The 17411-nt window shown below is 44.2% G+C and overlaps 2 protein-coding genes across 3 annotated transcripts in view; both read left to right on the forward strand.

Moving 5' to 3' along the window:
- The first annotated feature begins 601 nt into the window (after nucleotides 1-601).
- On the forward strand, nucleotides 602-13344 carry RAD51D (RAD51 paralog D). Of its 2 annotated transcripts, none has more exons than XM_048519528.1 (11): nucleotides 602-696; nucleotides 2126-2224; nucleotides 3631-3692; nucleotides 4020-4138; nucleotides 5195-5276; nucleotides 5795-5929; nucleotides 7818-7913; nucleotides 8385-8475; nucleotides 9312-9382; nucleotides 9888-10058; nucleotides 11731-13344. In XM_048519528.1, the coding sequence occupies exons 2-11, from the start codon at nucleotides 2146-2148 to the stop codon at nucleotides 11791-11793; spliced, it is 969 nt and encodes a 322-aa protein (XP_048375485.1). In that variant the 5' UTR covers nucleotides 602-696; nucleotides 2126-2145; the 3' UTR covers nucleotides 11794-13344. The 2 variants fall into 2 exon arrangements, with proteins under 2 accessions (XP_048375485.1, XP_048375486.1); XM_048519529.1 differs by having other exon boundaries at nucleotides 604-701.
- Nucleotides 13345-13647: 303 nt separating this feature from the next.
- Nucleotides 13648-17411, forward strand: part of RFFL (ring finger and FYVE like domain containing E3 ubiquitin protein ligase) — a 32481-nt gene continuing 28717 nt past the window's right edge. Inside the window, exon 1 of the mRNA XM_048518993.1 lies at nucleotides 13648-13759. The gene's annotated coding sequence lies outside the window, so the exon portion shown is untranslated. The remainder of the gene's footprint in view (nucleotides 13760-17411) is intronic.

Consider the following 17411-nt stretch of genomic DNA (forward strand, 5'->3'; position numbering starts at 1 on the left):
TCCTCACCCACATGAAATAGGGACAAGAGGGAGAGATAAGTTTATCAGGGACAGGAACCAGAAAACAGGGTACCACTTTGACACTGATGGAAAACTGGAGCCTATGGAGGGTTGCCAACTACAGGCGGGGAAATTTCTGGAGATTTGGGGATGGGGCAGAGCTTGGGGAAGGCAGGTTTTAGGGAGAGGAGGTATCTCATCGATTTCACCCTCCAAAGCAGCCATTTGCTTTAGGGGAACTGATCTCTGTCATCTGGAGACCAACTGTAATCCCAGGAGGTCTTACGTTGTGTTTGGCCACCCAGTTTGTGATAACATAATATATGACAATTACTCTTTAACCAAAAGAAACCCCACCTTCTTGATTCCTTTAAACAATAAACAGGCAGCTATAGAAGTCAAATCATCCCTCCCCCCTCCGGTAGCCCCTGCTGGCAACTGGCATCCAGATAGACTGCCTCTGACATAGAGGCTTTATACTCTGATTTGATAGGTTGTGATTCTATCACCGTTCTTATTGGAAAGAAATTCCACGTTCACCCAGCAGGTGGCGGAAAAGGACTAAAGCGTGGGTGGGTGGAGGAGGCGAGCTTGCCGCTCTAGGAACAACAGTGGCTACGGAGAAGAGCAAGACGGGGAAGAAATTTGCAATGCTTGTATTAGGTCTTGTTCCTGCATTTGTTCTTTTGCATGCAGGCCAGGTAGTTGCAGCTGTTTAAACTTGGAGCTGTTGTCTATTGCATGTTTTTCTTTGCTCAAAGTTTATAGCTATTTTGCAAAAGGCAATATCTATTCGGAAAGCAAGTTGTTATTGTTAATGGTTGTTATTGTTATTATTCTACTATGCTGGAGAGCTCTCTGTTTCTTTATTTACTGATTTAAAGGAATTGTTATTTCCTAAGAGACTCTTGCCTGGAGTCTGTTTCTCATGCAGGTAGTAAGTAGCCCTGTATCTGAGCTGCACAGTCCATGTGGTTGAATGCTATCCCTTATCCTCCTCTTTTAAACCCTGCATGTAGAAAAGAGAACTGTCAAGGAGAAAGCCCTCACCTGCACTGGTGGTTTGTGGTGTATGGGAGACCTTTCAGGCTGAAGTGGATATACCCCAGACCTTAGTTTCCTTCCAACATGAGAACTTGGTCTTCACAGGGGTTAAAAACTTGCTTTGGATTTTTATAAAATAATATTTGTATTAATTTTCTCAAATTTAATTCGTAACCACGCAAAGGAAATCTAGAACAAGCAAAAGAGAGAGAGACAGAAAAAAAAGAAAAACAGCTATCCATAAGTTATATGCATGCTAATATATTGAATATTAAAATTATAACACTGATATCATTTAGAGAGATCATTCTACAATTTTAAAATTCGTTACCTTCTCACCTTTAATTAGAAACTTGCTTTGCATTTTTATAATGTATTATCTTCCGGAAGAGTTTGCAGTTCCCTTCTAAAGAGGGTGTCAGAATCTTACTCAGATCTGTTCAATGAGGGTAACTACGTACTAGGAAAGTGACTAGTATTTGAGACCCAGGTTTGGATCCCAAATTCTGCCACAGAAGCTTGGTGGGTGATCTTGGGCCAGTCCACTCTCTTCACGTACCCTACCTCATAGGATTGTTGTGAAGATAAAATGAAGGAGATGAGAAGGATGTAAGCAGTTTTGAGTCCCCATTGGAAAAGAATACATGAATTTAATAAATAGATGAATTGCACTGTCTGTATGGGTAATAGGTGCATTCATGAACTTATTTAACATTGAATAGTTGCCTCTTTTGCGTGGTGTTGCAGTTGCGTTCCTGGCTGGCAAAGTATGGAGCTGCAGAGATGGAGTTGCTTTTGATGGGGAAACAATATGAGTAGACGGTTTACACTCCTTTTATCCTACATTGCAGATGTAACCCTCACTGGGATCTTATCTGGGGCCCCATTTCTCTTAAATAAAAACAACCACGGGGGAATCGGTATACATATTTCCTTATGACAGTGGGTGGCAGTGATTCCATTTATTATTAATAGCATTGAAAATCAACATGATTTTTATGTTGGCGTTAGCATTGGCTTTCTCTGCACTCCTTTCTTGTGAGTCCCCAAACTGTTATATTCCCTGTATTTGTCTGTCTAGGTTGAAACATCAGCAGAGTCATGATTCTTCGAGTGGGGTTGTGCCTTGGTCTTACGGCGGAGATGGTCCAGCAGCTCAAGAACAACGGTGTCAAAACAGGTAAAGACAGGACTTCCTTGGGAGAAGAGGAACACTAGGACGGAATCTTGGGTCAGATCTCTGGAGTGTTGTCTTTGAAGCTTACAGGCAATTACCCACGCCTGGAAATGTCCCGCAAACTTCTTTCACGTGTTTTAAAATAATTGTTGTATAGCACCGTCAAAATCCACAGTGATTCAGGAAAATAGCAGAAGTGAGAAAGTTGAGCCCCTGCCCCAAGTGGCTTACAGTCTAAATGAACAGATGCGATTGGCCCCCATTTGGGAGAAAAATAGGGTAAGAACTATACTAAATAAATATAAATCCTGCTCTGGATCAGGTTTGTATTGGAATAGACTAAAGATTAAGGTCTTTAAGGTTGTCGTTACGGGTTCTTGGTTGTGAATTTCAAAACACATGGTCAAAATGGAGCCATGGAAACTTAGCCAGTATCAGATGTTAGTCTGGTAGAGATCATGACCAAGTAAAGCAGGCTGCTACTGATTCAGACAGCTAGACCACTTGTCCAATATTGTCTACTGAGAGATAACCGCTTCCTGAGGATTCAGACAGAGAAAGGTCTTTCCCAAAACTTGCTATCGTTACCTGGAGTCAGTGGCTTTGATCCATGCTAAATTTTCCATTACGGTTACCACAAGGATCTCATGGCCCTTCTTTTCCTAACACAGGCTCATTCCGCACATGCAGAATAATGCACTTTCAAACTGCTTTCAGTGCTCTTTGAAGCTGTGCCGAATGGCAAAATCCACTTGCAAGAGCAGTTGTAGAGGAAGTGGTTTGGCTTGTATTGGCCCTGGGTGTCGCGGAATGAGTAGCCGTAGATAGGAAGCTCAAGGTAGGAAGTAGCTTGCCTGAGGTGCCACTGGATGAATCCAGTCAGAAGCTAGATTTGAATCCAAGACTTTCTGAATTGTATTTTTTTCTCTTAGCCAACAGTACGCTCTAGAATTATGTAATGCATGTTGAAATCAACCCCCCCACTCTTCTTTTAACACTGGTTTGTTCCTTTTTTAAAAACCATAATTTTATATTTGTAAAAAAAGTTTTCCAGTTTGCAGAACGGTTGGGTCTTTCTTGTGAAGGTGTGGTGGATGCCATCAGTAGAATATTTTAGGAGACTCAGCAAGGCATTTTATTTTTAAGAGCCTTTGATGGGGTTTAACCTGCAGGGATTTGGGGTGGGAGGAGGGTTGATGGGATATTTATTATTTTGTACGCTTTTAATCTTGGCATTATAAGTGGCTTTGAGCCACAAGGGAGAGTTGGAGTGTGAATGTTTTAAATGTTTAAATAACATACACCTATAAATATGTAGTAAAGCCATAACAGAGAGGCGTTTCATATTTGCAATGACTGCATTATGATTTCCAATCTTTTTTTTTCCTTCCAAAAATTGTTCTTTGTAGTGGTGGACCTTGTCTCTTCAGATCTGGAGGTGATTGCCCGGAAATGTTCCTTATCCTACAAGGTGGGAGTCTTACAATGATCGTGTTTTTCAGCATTCTTATGTTTTGAGTGGCTTCCAGAGCAATGATAACTGCACTGTGGTCTGTTTACTACTAAAGTTTGGAGATCTTGCTGATTCTGTGAGAGAAACTAATAATAAATTTACTCTCATCTGTGGCTAAGACATACACAGTCTTTTAGGCAGCAGAGCAACGTAACTATGGGTTCTATTTTTTTTCATTAAGTTTCCTGTCTTGTCAGCGATCCCTTTTATATAGGGTGTATACTTTTTCTTTTTCCATGCGGGGTTGTTTTTCCTCAAGTATATAACCTATTTTCTTCTCTAAAGGCCTTGGTTGCCGTTCGACGTGTGTTGCTGGCTCAGTTTTCTTCCTTCCCTGTCAATGGTGCCAATCTCTATGAAGACCTCAAGAGTTCCACCGCCATCTTGTCCACGGGGAACAAAAGGCAAGGAGGCTTGGTCCTCTCCAAATCCTTACTGTCAATTCTGACTTTAAATTAGATCTTATATTCCTCTGAGTGCAATGTTTCTGTGCTGTCTGTGGAGAATAATGGCCAGTATCTTCCACTGATTTTTGTAGGAAGTTCATTACAATGAACACAGGCTTAAGAGCGATCCTCTTTGTATGTTGCCAACAACAAAAGCCAGTAGAAAAACACCATCTTGCAGTCCTTGGGAGTCACCTCTGCATCTCCTATGAGATTTGTCCAACAGAACTGGAGGTGCAGGTCCCAACAACCAGGCATGGACTTGAATGGAAGGCCTTGTTGTGAAGCAATGGGAGACCAACTCTGGTTTGCAGAGAGCTGCAGCCCTAGTGAACTAGCTTGTAGAGGTGGTACGATTTGAACTAGGGCCTGCCCTGACCATGATGGAATCTTTTAGCTATGATATCACACCAGTTGCTGAAAAGGTGCAAGCCCACCTTGGCCTCGTGTGTGTTGAATCTTTGTTTATGTGCTGCCGTTTTTAATTCTAATCTTCCTGGTCTGTTTATGTTGCAAGTCTTTTCGAATCTGTTTTTTGCCCCTTGTATTTTTATATTCTAAGCCTCCTTGAAGGAAAGGGGGGGGAACTAACAGTGCCATTCTAATAAGAGTTAAAGATACTGCCTGAACTGTTAAGGCCACTGACTTCAGACTCTAATCTGGAGAACTGGGTTTGATTTCCCACTCCTCCACATGAGCAGCAGATGCTAATCTGGCAAATTGGGCTAGTTTCCCCGCTCTTACACGTGAAGCCTGCTGGGTGACTTTGGGCCAGTTACAGTTCTCTCAGAACTCTCTCAGCCCATTCAGAGGCAGGCAATGGCAAACCACCTCCAAACGTCTCTTGCCTTGAAAACCCTACGGGGTTGTCGTAAGTCAGCTGTGACTCAGTCTAACACACACACACAATACTCTGCTTCGGATGGCACTGTTAATCTCTGGAATGAATTGCAAGGGGTGACCATGTTCTGAATTTCTTTTTGGTCCCTTGTCTGTTCCTTTTTTGTTTTTTAGTTTCGACACACTTCTGGATGGGGGCTTGTACACCGGGGAGGTGATGGAGCTCACAGGAGCCCCCGGGAGTGGCAAAACTCAGGTATGTGGGCTTTAGAGTGAAACATTTGGCAAAAGATAGTCCGCATTATTCTTGCCCTGTTTTAAATAAAATGTTCTGGTCTTGCTGGTGATTAAGAGCAGGTGCATTCTAATCTGGAGAGGAACCAGGTTTGATTCCCCGCTCTGCTGCTTGAGCTGTGGAGGCTTATCTGGGGAATTCAGATTAGCCTGTGCACTCCCACACACGCCAGCTGGGTGACCTTGGGCTGAGATCACAGCTCTAGAAGACTCCTCTCAGCTCCACACCCCCCTCACAGGGTGTTTGTTGTGAGGGGGGGGGGGAAGGGCAAGGAGATTGTAAGCCCCTTTTTGTGTAGTCTCCTACAGGAGAGAAAGGGGGGGATTTAATATGTCTTCTTCTTCTTCTTCTTCTTCTTCTTCTTCTTCTTCTTCTTCTTCTTCTTCTTCTTCTTCTTCTTCTTCTTCTTCTTCTTCTTCTTTTTTTTTTTTTTTCCTGGCATCCTGATTTTACTCCGTTATCTTCCTCTCCGTTTCTAGGTGTGCCTCCACATAGCAGCAAACGTCTCTGAAAGCCTCAAGCAGCATGTTTTGTATATTGATTCCACAGCAGGGTTCACAGCCACTCGCTTAATGCAGCTGTTCCAGCGCAGGACGGAGACTGAGGAGGGACAGGTCAGTGTTCGCTCAAGAGGGTTGGAAAGCGTCCTTACGTGCCTGTGCCCAGAAACACAGGATGGGCATTTTAGTTCATAGCAGTGCAAAGCAGATACCTTCAATATACGTGACAGCCAACGTGATGTAGCGGTTAAGAGGAACAGACTCTTATCTGGAGAACTGAGTTTGATTCCCAGCTCTTCCACATGAGCAGTGGACTCTAATCTGGTGAACCAGGCTTATTTCATCACTGCTACCCATAAAGCCTTCCGGGGGACCTTGGGCCAGTCACAGTTCTCTCAGAACTCTCTCAGTCCCATCACAGAGGCCCATTCCGCACAACACAAATGAAACATTTTCAGGTCAGAAAACAAAACATTTACATAAGAACATAAGAACATAAGAACAAGCCAGCTGGATCAGACCAAAGTCCATCTAGTCCAGCTCTCTGCTACTCGCAGTGGCCCACCAGGTGCCTTTGGGAGCTCACGTAGCAGGATGTGAGCATGGCCTTCTGTGGCTGTTGCTCTGATCACCTGGTCTGTTAGGCATTTGCAATCTCAGATCAAGGGGATCAAGATTGGTAGCCATAAATTGACTACCATCACAAAATCTGTCAGCCCTTTTAAAGCTATCCAGGTTAGTGGCCATCCACCACTCTGTGGCAGCATATTCCAAACACCAATCTGCGTTGCGTGAAGAAATTGACAGCACATCCTAATTCTTCCCCAGCATTTTCAATGAATGCCCCTGGATTTACAAAATATTGTAGAAGAAATTTCTTTCTCTATCGACATTTCTACCCATGCATAATTTTGTAGACTTCGAAATGCATCCCCCTCAGCTGCCTCCTCTCCCAAACTAAAGGAGTCCCCAGCATGCAGCCTCTCCTCCAGGGAAGGTGCTCAGTCCCTCAATCATCCTTGTTGCCCTTCTCTGCACTTTTTCTATCTCCTCAATATCCTTTTGAGATCTTGTGACCAGAACGGACACAGTACTCAGAATGCTGATGCTACTGCTTTATATAAGGGCATGACAATCTTTGCAGTTTATTATCAATTCCTTTCCTAATGATCCCCAGCATAGAGTTTGCCTTTTTCACAGCTGCCATGCATTGAGTTGACATTCCCATGGAACTATCAACTAAGATGCCTAAATCCCTTTCCTGGTCTGTGACTGATAGCACTGACCCCTGTAGCGTGTATGTGAAGTTTGGATTTAGGGGTGGAATCCTGCAGTTTTTTCCTCCAAATGTCCGGAAAACATGTTTTATTTTTTTCCTCAAAACATTTCATTTGGAAGATGCTAAATAGCATTTCTTTCCCCCTAAAATGTCTTCAAAACATTCCCTGCTTGCTAGGCGGAAAGCAGGAAAGTGCCTGTTGTGGGGAGGGGAAGGGAAGGAGTTTGTAAGCTGCTTTGAAACTGCTTAAAGGTAGAGATAATTGGGGTTTAACAATCAACTCTTCTTCAGTGGGCACGGTTCCAACTCCCTTCTGTGCTCCAGAAACTTCCTGGGTGACATTAGACCAGGCACATACTCTCAGGCCTCTCCTGCACATGCAGAAGAATGCACTTTCAATACACTTTGCAGCTGTGCAGAATAGCAAAATCCACTTGCAAACAATTGTGAAAGTGGACTGAAAGTGTATTATTCTGCGTGTGCGGAAGGAGCCTCAGTCTAATCTACCTTGCAAGGTTATTTTGAGGATAAAATGGAGGGGAGGGGAGTGATGTAAGTTGCCTTAGGTCCACTTTGAGGCAGGGTATAAACGAGGGAAATGAGATGATATTGATGCTCCTGTCTTGCATTCAAACGTGCTCTTCCATATGGCTTTCTGCGTACAGGATACAGTGCCCCTTGTTGCCTGTGTCCCCTGCTTGTCTTATCCCCTTCTCTTTACAGATGGAGGCACTTCAAAGGGTCCAGGTTGTTCGAGTGTTCGACGCCTACAAGCTGTTGGATGTCTTGCACGAGTTCCGGAGTACCGTGGCTCAGGAGGTGGGAACCTCTCAGATTGTAGCCCCCGATAATCTCAGAGGTTTATTTTGCAAGAAACAAAGAAATAAGAAGAGGAGTTTGGCTTTATATCCCCCGTTTCTCTCCTGTAAGGAGACTCAAAGGAGCTTACAATCTCCTTTCCCTTCCCTCCCCCCCACCAACAAACACTCTGTGAGATAGGTGGGGTTGAGAGACCTCTGAAGAACTGTGACTAGCTCAAGGTCACCCAGCTGGCATGTGCTGGAGTGCACAAGCTAATCTGGTTCACCAGATAAGCCTCCACAGCTCAAGTGGTGGAGCGAGGAATCAAACCCGGTTCTCCAGATTAGAGGCATCTGCTCTTAACTACTACACCACCCTGGCTCTCAAGGAAAGAGCATCTGGCTATCCTCCTTTGTTCTTCACTGGTATCTGGACTGGGTTTCTTCAGCCTGGCTCAGTTACCTTTTGGTTCCCAATGTCTTTCTGCAGGTTATAAGTGCATCCGCACCAGTGAAGATTCTTGTGGTAGATTCTGTCTCCTCTGTGATTTACCCTCTTTTGGGAAGCCGGCAGCCTGATGGTGAGTAGCAGATGTGTCTCTCTGTGTCGGTCTTCCTACGAATGCTAAGTAATATTGTCTAATACGACACTATTGATGTTCTGCGTGCTTTAAAGAGCAACAATGTAAAAAACAGGCCACTTGCCCTTCCTATCCTAAAAGGTGAGAATCTCTCTCTCTCCCTCCCCCCCCCCAACCTCTTTCCTTGTCTTTGCATTGTTTATCAACAAGCTGCCCTTGGCCCTTCACCTCCGGCCATGAGAATGTTTGTTAACATTCCATGTCATCTTAGTAATTCAGCTATTGGCTAGAGCAGGGGTCTGCTATCTGTGCCTCTCCAGATGTTCATGGACTACAAATCCCATCAGCCCCTGCCAGCATAGCCAATTAGCCATGCTGGCAGGGGCTGGTGAGAATTGTAGTCCATGAGCATCTGGAGAGGCTCAGGTTGCAGACCCCTGGGCTAGAGATATATGCAGGTAAGGTCAACTGGCAATGAGGGGTTTGGGGGGGGGGGCCTTACTGTATACCTGAAACACACATTACGTTATGAAAGTAGTACTCCTTCCAAAATATCATGAGCTACCAGATTCTGATTTTTGGAAACCCTGACTGCATTCTGTTTGTAGCGAGATGACTTTGTTGCGAAAAACCTTACTCTGTGGGAAAAATACCGTTCTAACAGGATTCTGGAGACTGTGGCTCATTCATGCAGAATAATGCGCGCAAGCTGCTTTCAATTATGCTTTGAAGCTGTCTTGGAATAGCCACTTACCAAATAGATTGTGGAAGTGGTTTAAAAACATAAATTAATACCTGCATGTCTGGAAGGGGCCAATGACTATTTCTTTCTATAGGCATGGCCCTCCTGATGCATGTGGCTCGCGAGCTGAAGACGCTGGCCAAGGAGCTTGGGGTGGCTGTTGTGGTGAGTGCTGCTCTCATTTCCCTCCCTAGTTATGAATGTACAAGTCCTCTAATGAATGAATGTACGAGTCCTCTAACTCAGTCTTGTCTATCTGACTGGAAACAACTTTCCAGAGTCCCAGGCAGCTGCCGGGGATTGAATTTGGGATCATCTGCTTGCAAAACAGGTGTTTTCCCACTCACGAGCCACAAAATATTTCTTTTCTTTTTAAAAAATAAAATTAAAATATTACAACTAAGGTTGTTTGTGGAACTTGCTTACATCTGTTATGGTTCAGACTGACAGCCGCTTAAATTGCAGCTGAAGTTTTCAAGTCTAAGTATGATCTAAGCACAACATTTTGTTCTTATATATGGTCCTTGTTGTCCCTGGTTATGTGAGTCCTTGGTTTATGTCTCTCAGAACTCTCTTCTTCTTTTCTTCATGGGATAACTGGTTTGCCAACCTTTTTGACACGCAGAGCCGTGGTGCAGTCGCAGTGATGGAACCAGTCATTTTCTTTCAGGTGACCAATCACGTGACTCGAGACGCCAGCAGTGGGCAAACCAAACCAGCGCTGGGTCGTTCCTGGAGTTTTGTGCCCAGTACACGGGTGCTGCTAGAGAACAGCAAGGAATCTTGCGGGAAGACCGGCACCCGTCGAGGAACTGCATCCTTAACAAATGCCCTCGGACAGGTGAGGGCGTCAAGATGGCCTCTCTACAGCCCCTTCCGCACATGCAGAATAATGCACTTTCAATCCACTTTTCACAATTGTTTGCAAGTGGATGTTGCTGTTCCGCACAGTAAAATCTAGCTTCAAAGTGCATTGAAAATGCATTATTCTGCATGTGCAGAATGGGCCTCAGGTAGTTTCGATATGAAGGCAGCGCCTTCGAGTGTGCAGAAGCACTGGCTGGAAAATTGCTCACAATTTGCGTTTCTCATTTGATCTGTAGAGCATTACTTATAGTGAAAGGAAGCACTAGAGCCTGTTTCTCTTGGCTTGGTTACAGAATACTAGTAATAAAGGGATGCATATGTGTGAAAGCCTGCTTGGACCCAGGGTTATTGGCCCCCTGCCATAATCCTCACAGGTTAGCTAGACTGTAGCATGCTATTGATACCCTAAGTCAGGGGTCTGACACGGCTCGAACGCTATCACGGCTCTTTCAGCAGCGGCCTTATAAACGACTCTGTGGCCTGGAGGTGGGAGGTAGCTGGGCATGTCCTCAGGAAAGGTGAGTGGAGGGACCAAACTGGAGGCAGCTACATGCGGAGCCGCCTCTCCGGCTCAGTAGATCTTTGGGGCCGTGGAAAACGGGTCCAAATGGCTCTTTGGGTGGTAAAGGTTGCTGACGTCTGCCCTAAGTAGACAGTCTCTACACTTTGGTTGATGGAATTAGCTGGAGACAAAGAGGGAGTAACTGGGATCAGTAGCCTATGTATACCAGAGGAGTCCTGGGTAAAAACTCTCAAATGAGCAGGCAACTGTATAGTTAGCATTGGTTTTATTGGAGAATGAAAATAGTAGAACAAGAGCTATGCTTTAAACAATGTTTTCAGCACATACGTATAGAAAGCATACAAGAGCCGACTGATAGAAGAGGGAAGAAGTTGAATAGAGTTTCAGGGATGATGGATAGTTACCAATCTTGAAGGGACGTCCAAGGAAGGAAGCACTGAAAAGCAAAACAACTGTTTCCAGCAGCAAAAAGGAAGAGCTGCCACACCAATGGGTGTGTGTGTATGAGTCCAGAACATACACACATGCACTATGAGAAGAAGAGGAGGAGGAGTTTGGATTTATACCTCCCTTACTTTCCTGTAAGGAGACTCAAAGGGGCTTACAAACTCCTTTCCCTTCCTCTACCAACAACAGACACCTTGTGAGGTGGATGGGGCTGAGAGAGTTTGCTGTTTGCAGGTAGTTTTTGTATGCAAAGGATTCAGCACTGGAATCCAACATGGTTCTCCTGCAAGGAATGTAAAAAAGGGGACCCAGAGCGGAAGTACGCAAATCAGGGGACTGGGCTATGCAGACAGCAGTAGGGTCTGGTGCCCATTGTTCCTATTGCATTTTTCAAGGCAAAAATAGATGAGTGGTAATTAATGGATGCTCTCCCGGGTCTTGTGGTTGTATAAAGATGTCTTACTTCTGCTCCAGCATTTGCAATGCTGGGCATTTGGCTAGTAATATAGTCATACTTTTGAGTGTCTACAGAGGGTGAGTTTCTTCTCCTATGGCTGCAGCTTGTCTCCCTCTTGTTTCATTGGTAGATTGCACAGTTCTCGTGCAGGACAGAACCCCTGCCACCTCTAAGACTTTGAAAATTAACTGCTGTTTCCTGTATTTCTTATATTTATAGCCAGTTGGGATTCAGATAGAGCTGGACCTTGAGAACTGGGAACCAATGGAAGGTGCTTGTTAACATCTGGAGAAGGACTGTAATGAAAGATGCTCCATGGCACAGTGGGGATTCCAATCTACACTATAACCAGTACACTGTACCGGCTCTCAGTGCCTACCTGCAGTTTGAAGTGGTTCAGTCCAGGCACAGAATTACCAGTTCATTTGGCAAGAGCTCACCCCAGTATGGCGTGGATTGGACATCAAGCACTTTCTCTGGCTTTTTACAAAGATTGCGCCGAACAGGGAATCACCATTTAACTATAGCACAGCTAGAATTTGCTGGGAAGTGCTGAATCACTGGAGTTTATGGGAAGTCCCAAGCCAGGATAGGGTTGCTCCTATTTCTGGAATATTAGGAGTATGATTAACTGTATAAAAATGTTCTCAATGAACAGAATGTTTCTCTCCAAATATTCATGTCTGGAAGACTGCGTGGTTCAGTCAGCTGATCAGTGGGTGTTAGTGTTAGTGGACTAAAACCAGGTTTAAAATATTGCTGAAATGGGGTGGTTATCCTTTTTCGGTGGTGCAGTTGTGATCTGTGAGTTCTGGCGCAAGACCAAACAACATTCGACTTCTGCCTTTAAATTGAAGACATTTTGCTGGATTGAGATTTGGGCGGGCTGCTATTGGGACGGGTACATTGTGCTGTATATTTTGCATCCAGTTGTCTAGTGAGCTGCCTTGGACAGATGTGATATGGAAATCCTTTCAATGCTGCCATTAAGGTTGAGGCTCACTGGATGATCTTGGGCGTCTTATTCTTTCACACAGATCCACTTTACAGGCTGGTTGTGAGAATAAAAGGGCAGGTGAGACAATGGTGGATGCCGCTCTGAATTCCCTGGAGGAAGGGTGGAATAAAAATGTAATAACATTAGGATCAAACAACCCAAGCATATGAGCTTTATGGCATTGTTTCCTTCAGGCTGGGTACTAGTCCATATCCAAGAGATTCAGACTGTGGGGAAGGTGTTTCTGCGCATAGCCCTCATTCTTTGCTGAAGATGTGATCTACAGCCTCTTTGGAGAAGTCTGTATGTCCAGCTGGCCTCTGTACGGCTTTGCCATTCAGTGGGGTGGGGGAGCATAAGTTTTATGGACGAGGAACAGAATATCTCCCCTTGGTGGAGGGAATGGAGACATTGCCCCCCCCCTCCCCCCCGGTTAATTTTGTTTCTTCTGTAAAGGTATCGCTTTCCTGGCCTTTTGAACAATTTTCCTGTACTTTTGTTTGCATTGGCTACTTTTCAATGTATCTCTTACTTTGTAAATCTCACAACATTGTGGAAATTAAAGATGTATATCTTCTGTATGTCTTCTGTCTGTCGATATCGTAAATTAAGGATGTATACCTTTTGCATTTCTTCTGTCTTTTTACGTTTAATATTGTTGGGGCAAGATGTCCTTAAGGTGGTTTCAATAAAAAAAAAGATACCACTGATTGCAACAATAGCGTGAGGATATTTGTGGTTAATTTCTTTTAAAAACTGTAGTAAATGAAACCATTTCACAGTATCTTTCTTAGACTCAAGACTGACTGCAATTAAAATATTTTAAACCTGGAAAATGGATTCTGCTATCTATTAAAAATATTTTTAATTTTCCGTTATTTTTGTCGCCCAACATCAGGGGATTCAATTCTTTGTCGCCTTTAGAGGGCGTTGCCACCTCCGCGTAGGTAGGGGGCGGGCTGCTTCCCGAGCTGCTTTCTCAGCTTCAGCCGCTCTGCCACATCTCTCGTCGTTGCTTTCAGCCTCCGCCTCTCTCGCTAGCGTGACCAACGCTCGGCTCCGCCTCCCGGCGTTGTCATAGCAGCGGTCCTGCCGCGGCGCATTGTGTGGCTGGCAGATGGGTACGGGCGGGCGAGGGGTGGAGCGTCGAGGTCGGGCTCCGCCTCCGCTCCACCCAGACCCCGCCCATTCCCCCTCTCGCCGTCTGTCAGATAAAGCTCGGCCTGCTACGGAGGAGGACGTAAAGCGGAGGTGAGGAGGGGCGAAGGAAGGGGGGACCCTCGTGGGCTGTACCATGTAAGGAGAAAAAGGGGGGAGTCAGGGAGGGTCAAGGAGTGGCCAGTGGGAGGGGCAAGAGGACGGAGTTGAATACTGGGGTGGCAGCCAGTAGGAAGAACTTAATGGGGAGGGGCAAGAATTTTGGGGGGACTTTATGGGGAGTAGATCTGGGGCAATAGAGGGGAGGGGTTTAGTGATTTGGGGAGGGGAGGTTCAGCCATGTTGACATGCCTTTGATTGGGGGCAACAGGGATAAAGTTTAGTAACTTGGGGTGGGGGTTCAGCCATGTTGACATGCCTTTGATTGGGGGCAATAGGGGTAGGGTTTAGTAATTTGGGGTGGGGGTTCAGCCGTTTTGATATGACTTTGGGGGTTAGTGGGAGATCTTCAGTAGAAGAATGGAGCAAAATAAATTGGGGTGACGGTGAGGGGTGCACGAGGAGGGCACGAGGGTGGGATGGAGAAACAGTCTTGGAAGGCAGGCAGCAGAATGTATGGAGTGGGGAGTGGGAGGGGCTTTAACAGGTGTGGAGGAGGGGGCAGATATTTGGGGGGAGGCGTGTGATGCTTTGTTGAGAGGTCCACTTGGTCAAAGGAGGGCTGTTGGAAAAAACGTGGCAGGGTTTCCATTGCCCGGAGGAAAGGATGGAGAGTGGCCCATAAGGATTTCTGGATTGTTCAGGAGGGCTTATTGCAAGATGGGGAACTTCTGTATGAGTGTGTGTGAGAAGTTTTAGGTAGAAGGGGGGGGGGGTCAGATAGCTGTAGCTTTGTGGTAGATGAGGGGGGGCTTTCTCCTGCAGGATTGAGGAGGCTGCAGCTTGTGGGGATTGGAAGGAGGCTGTGGGGCGATTGGGAAAGAAGCAGAGAAAGTCTCTGTTTGCTTCAAGAGTGCAATTTGAACCTTCTGTGGTGTGTGGGATGAATGGGCAGCCGCAGTCTGATGGCCTTAGCTATGGGAGCAGAGAAGAGTTGTAAGACCTGGAAGTACAGATTGTGGGAGTAACAAACACACACAACCGCCTGTTCTGTCCCTGTGTCAGGAGCAGTCAGATGTTGTGGTGTTGGCCTGCTCAATATTTCCTGTTTACTACTTGGGTAAACAGAGAAACAGATCTGCGCTCATAGGAAGTGAATGTGAGCTGGAGCCTTAAGCTTCCCAGGAGAGTGTGGATGCAAATGCATTTTTAAACAGGAGCACTTTCCTCCTGCTGGAACTTAAACTTCAAAATTACTTCATCTCCACATGGTCTTAATTGGCAGCTCTGCTAAAGGCCCACCATGTTGATACAGATATTGCAGCTCTGCTCCTGGAGTAAAATGGATGGGAATAGACTGCTAATTCAACTTGTGTTGCAGGTCTGCCCTGTGTTGTTTGGCAAGTGGTGTAATTTCTGGGTATCAGATGTCCACGGCGTCGCCTTACGTTCATGGGATTCTTCACTGAGAAATGTCTTGGGGGCTGTTTGGTGACATGTGGGAATTACTGCATTGTGTCATCGCTTTGATCCTTCCTTCCAAGTTTCCACTGAACTTTTTAGGGGCTGTAGTAAGTCACTTTATGGGAAATCTCTTCCCTTCTGTTTCTGTGCCAGGAGTGGAAGAGTTAGCGTTTTAAAAAGCAAGCCTGGAAATTCGAGGCTTTGTTTATTATGGTCATTTGGCCAGTCCAAAAATGTATCAAAATATTAAAAACTCAGTTTACAAGATGAAATCATAAACCATCGAACAAAAACTTTTCTACGTCAAACAAAACAGTAAAATCTAGCTATTGGAAATTTCCATTTAACTTATTAACTAAACAGTGTGCAAACTTAGCAACCGTCAGTGTAATCCAGTTGTCAATATAGAAACAATGGATTTCCTATCTCTGCCTGGAAGATTTTATAGGGCTAATAAAGTTTTCACATTCCGATGTCGGCATCTTACAATCAAAAATGAGATGTTCCATTGTTTAGATTACCCACTCTTGGCAAACACAGTTACATTCAGTTCTTGGTTTGGGATAAGTTCAAGATAATTCACATATGTGGCTAGCCTTAATTCATGTGAAGTATCAAGGTCAAACCTGGCAGTGAGTCAAAGGTTGTTTGCTGGCTATAAACAAAATTATTTCCTCTGTGGATGCTCAGATATTGGAGCAGTAGATTTTCATAGCTTGTATTTCATAGCTTTCATAGCTTGCCTCCTGTGACCAAAGAGTTTTCTGAGGAAGCTTATGTATGCAAGACCCCAAAAGCTTTTGAATCTTAAAAAAAAAAAAGATTCTGCTTTTCTAACAATTGTATATTTTAGTGGAGTAGGTTATAAGAGGGGCTGAGGGATTGTGCTTTGGAGTTTTTGACAAGCATAACCTCTGCGCTTCTGTCAAAGTGACCTACTATTTACACTGTGCCAAATGGCTTAAAACAGAAGCATATACACAAAGCAAGTAAGTGCAAGTGCTCTATTTATGTGCAATAACGTGCCTAAAATGTACATATATATATATATATATATACACACACACACACACACACACACACACACACACTAATTCCTATATTGTACCATTTATTTCATAATACAGATAGAAATTTCATTTCTTTTTTAAAGAACATTTAAGTCCTTCGAAATCACCAGAGTCCTAATTATACATGCATATCTGTTTTTAATACTGTATATTTACTTTGTGATTTTATTGTCTTTATGACCATTGTTCACCTCCCTGAGCCCCTTGGCGGTTGAAATATAAATAAAAAAGGAGGTTGAAATATAAATAAATAAATATAAATAAATATAAATAAATAAAATAATTTTGGTCTGGAACATGTATAAATTATCTCCAAGTTGTGAACATTCAAGATAATGTTGAAAATCCATTCTTTTTAGGACTCTGGTGATTTAAGAGGACTTAAATGTTCTTTAAAAAGAAATGAAATTTGTATCAGTATTAGGAAATAAGTTTCACAATATAGGAATTAGTATATATGTCTGTATGTTTTAGGCACCTTTGCACATAAATAGAGCATTTGCACTTTCTTTGTGTATATGTTTATGTTTTTAAACCATTGGGCATAGTATAAATAGTAGGTTTCTTTATACAATAATCACAATGGCCAAGATATATTGTAGCATCTGTTAAAGTGACACAGAAACACATCCATTGCCAAGTTAGTAGAGTTTCCCCCCTGCTTTGGAAGAGAACAAAGTGATGTGTGTGTACGTGGGTTTTTTTTTTTGTATGTGGGCGTTCTGCCTTTGGAATAGTTTTGCAACGTCGTCCCTTTGTTGTGTCTCAAGGTGCCAAGAGGAAATGGTTTGGGGTTTCAGCGCTCTGACTAGTTGGGCTGTGTAAAATGAGGTGTGTGTTTACCTTTGGCTTATCTGTGACAGTTGGGAAGGAGGGGGGGGAGGGGGGAGGGGAATGTTATCAAGCTCTTAGAATCTGTGCTACTGCTTCAGCAGGTAGTAGTCTGTCATTTTGACTGTTGGAGGGTGTTGTTTGTGTGAGGTAAGAAGAAATCCGCTAACATTCCCATGCTCTGCTTAGCACAGTGGTTCTCAACCTGTGGGTCGGGACCCCTTTGGGGGTTGAATGACCCTTTCACAGTAGTTGCCTAAGACTCTCTGCATCAGTGTTCT

This window comes from Sphaerodactylus townsendi, linkage group LG16 (assembly GCF_021028975.2).
Source record: "Sphaerodactylus townsendi isolate TG3544 linkage group LG16, MPM_Stown_v2.3, whole genome shotgun sequence".
NCBI lineage: Eukaryota > Metazoa > Chordata > Lepidosauria > Squamata > Sphaerodactylidae > Sphaerodactylus > Sphaerodactylus townsendi.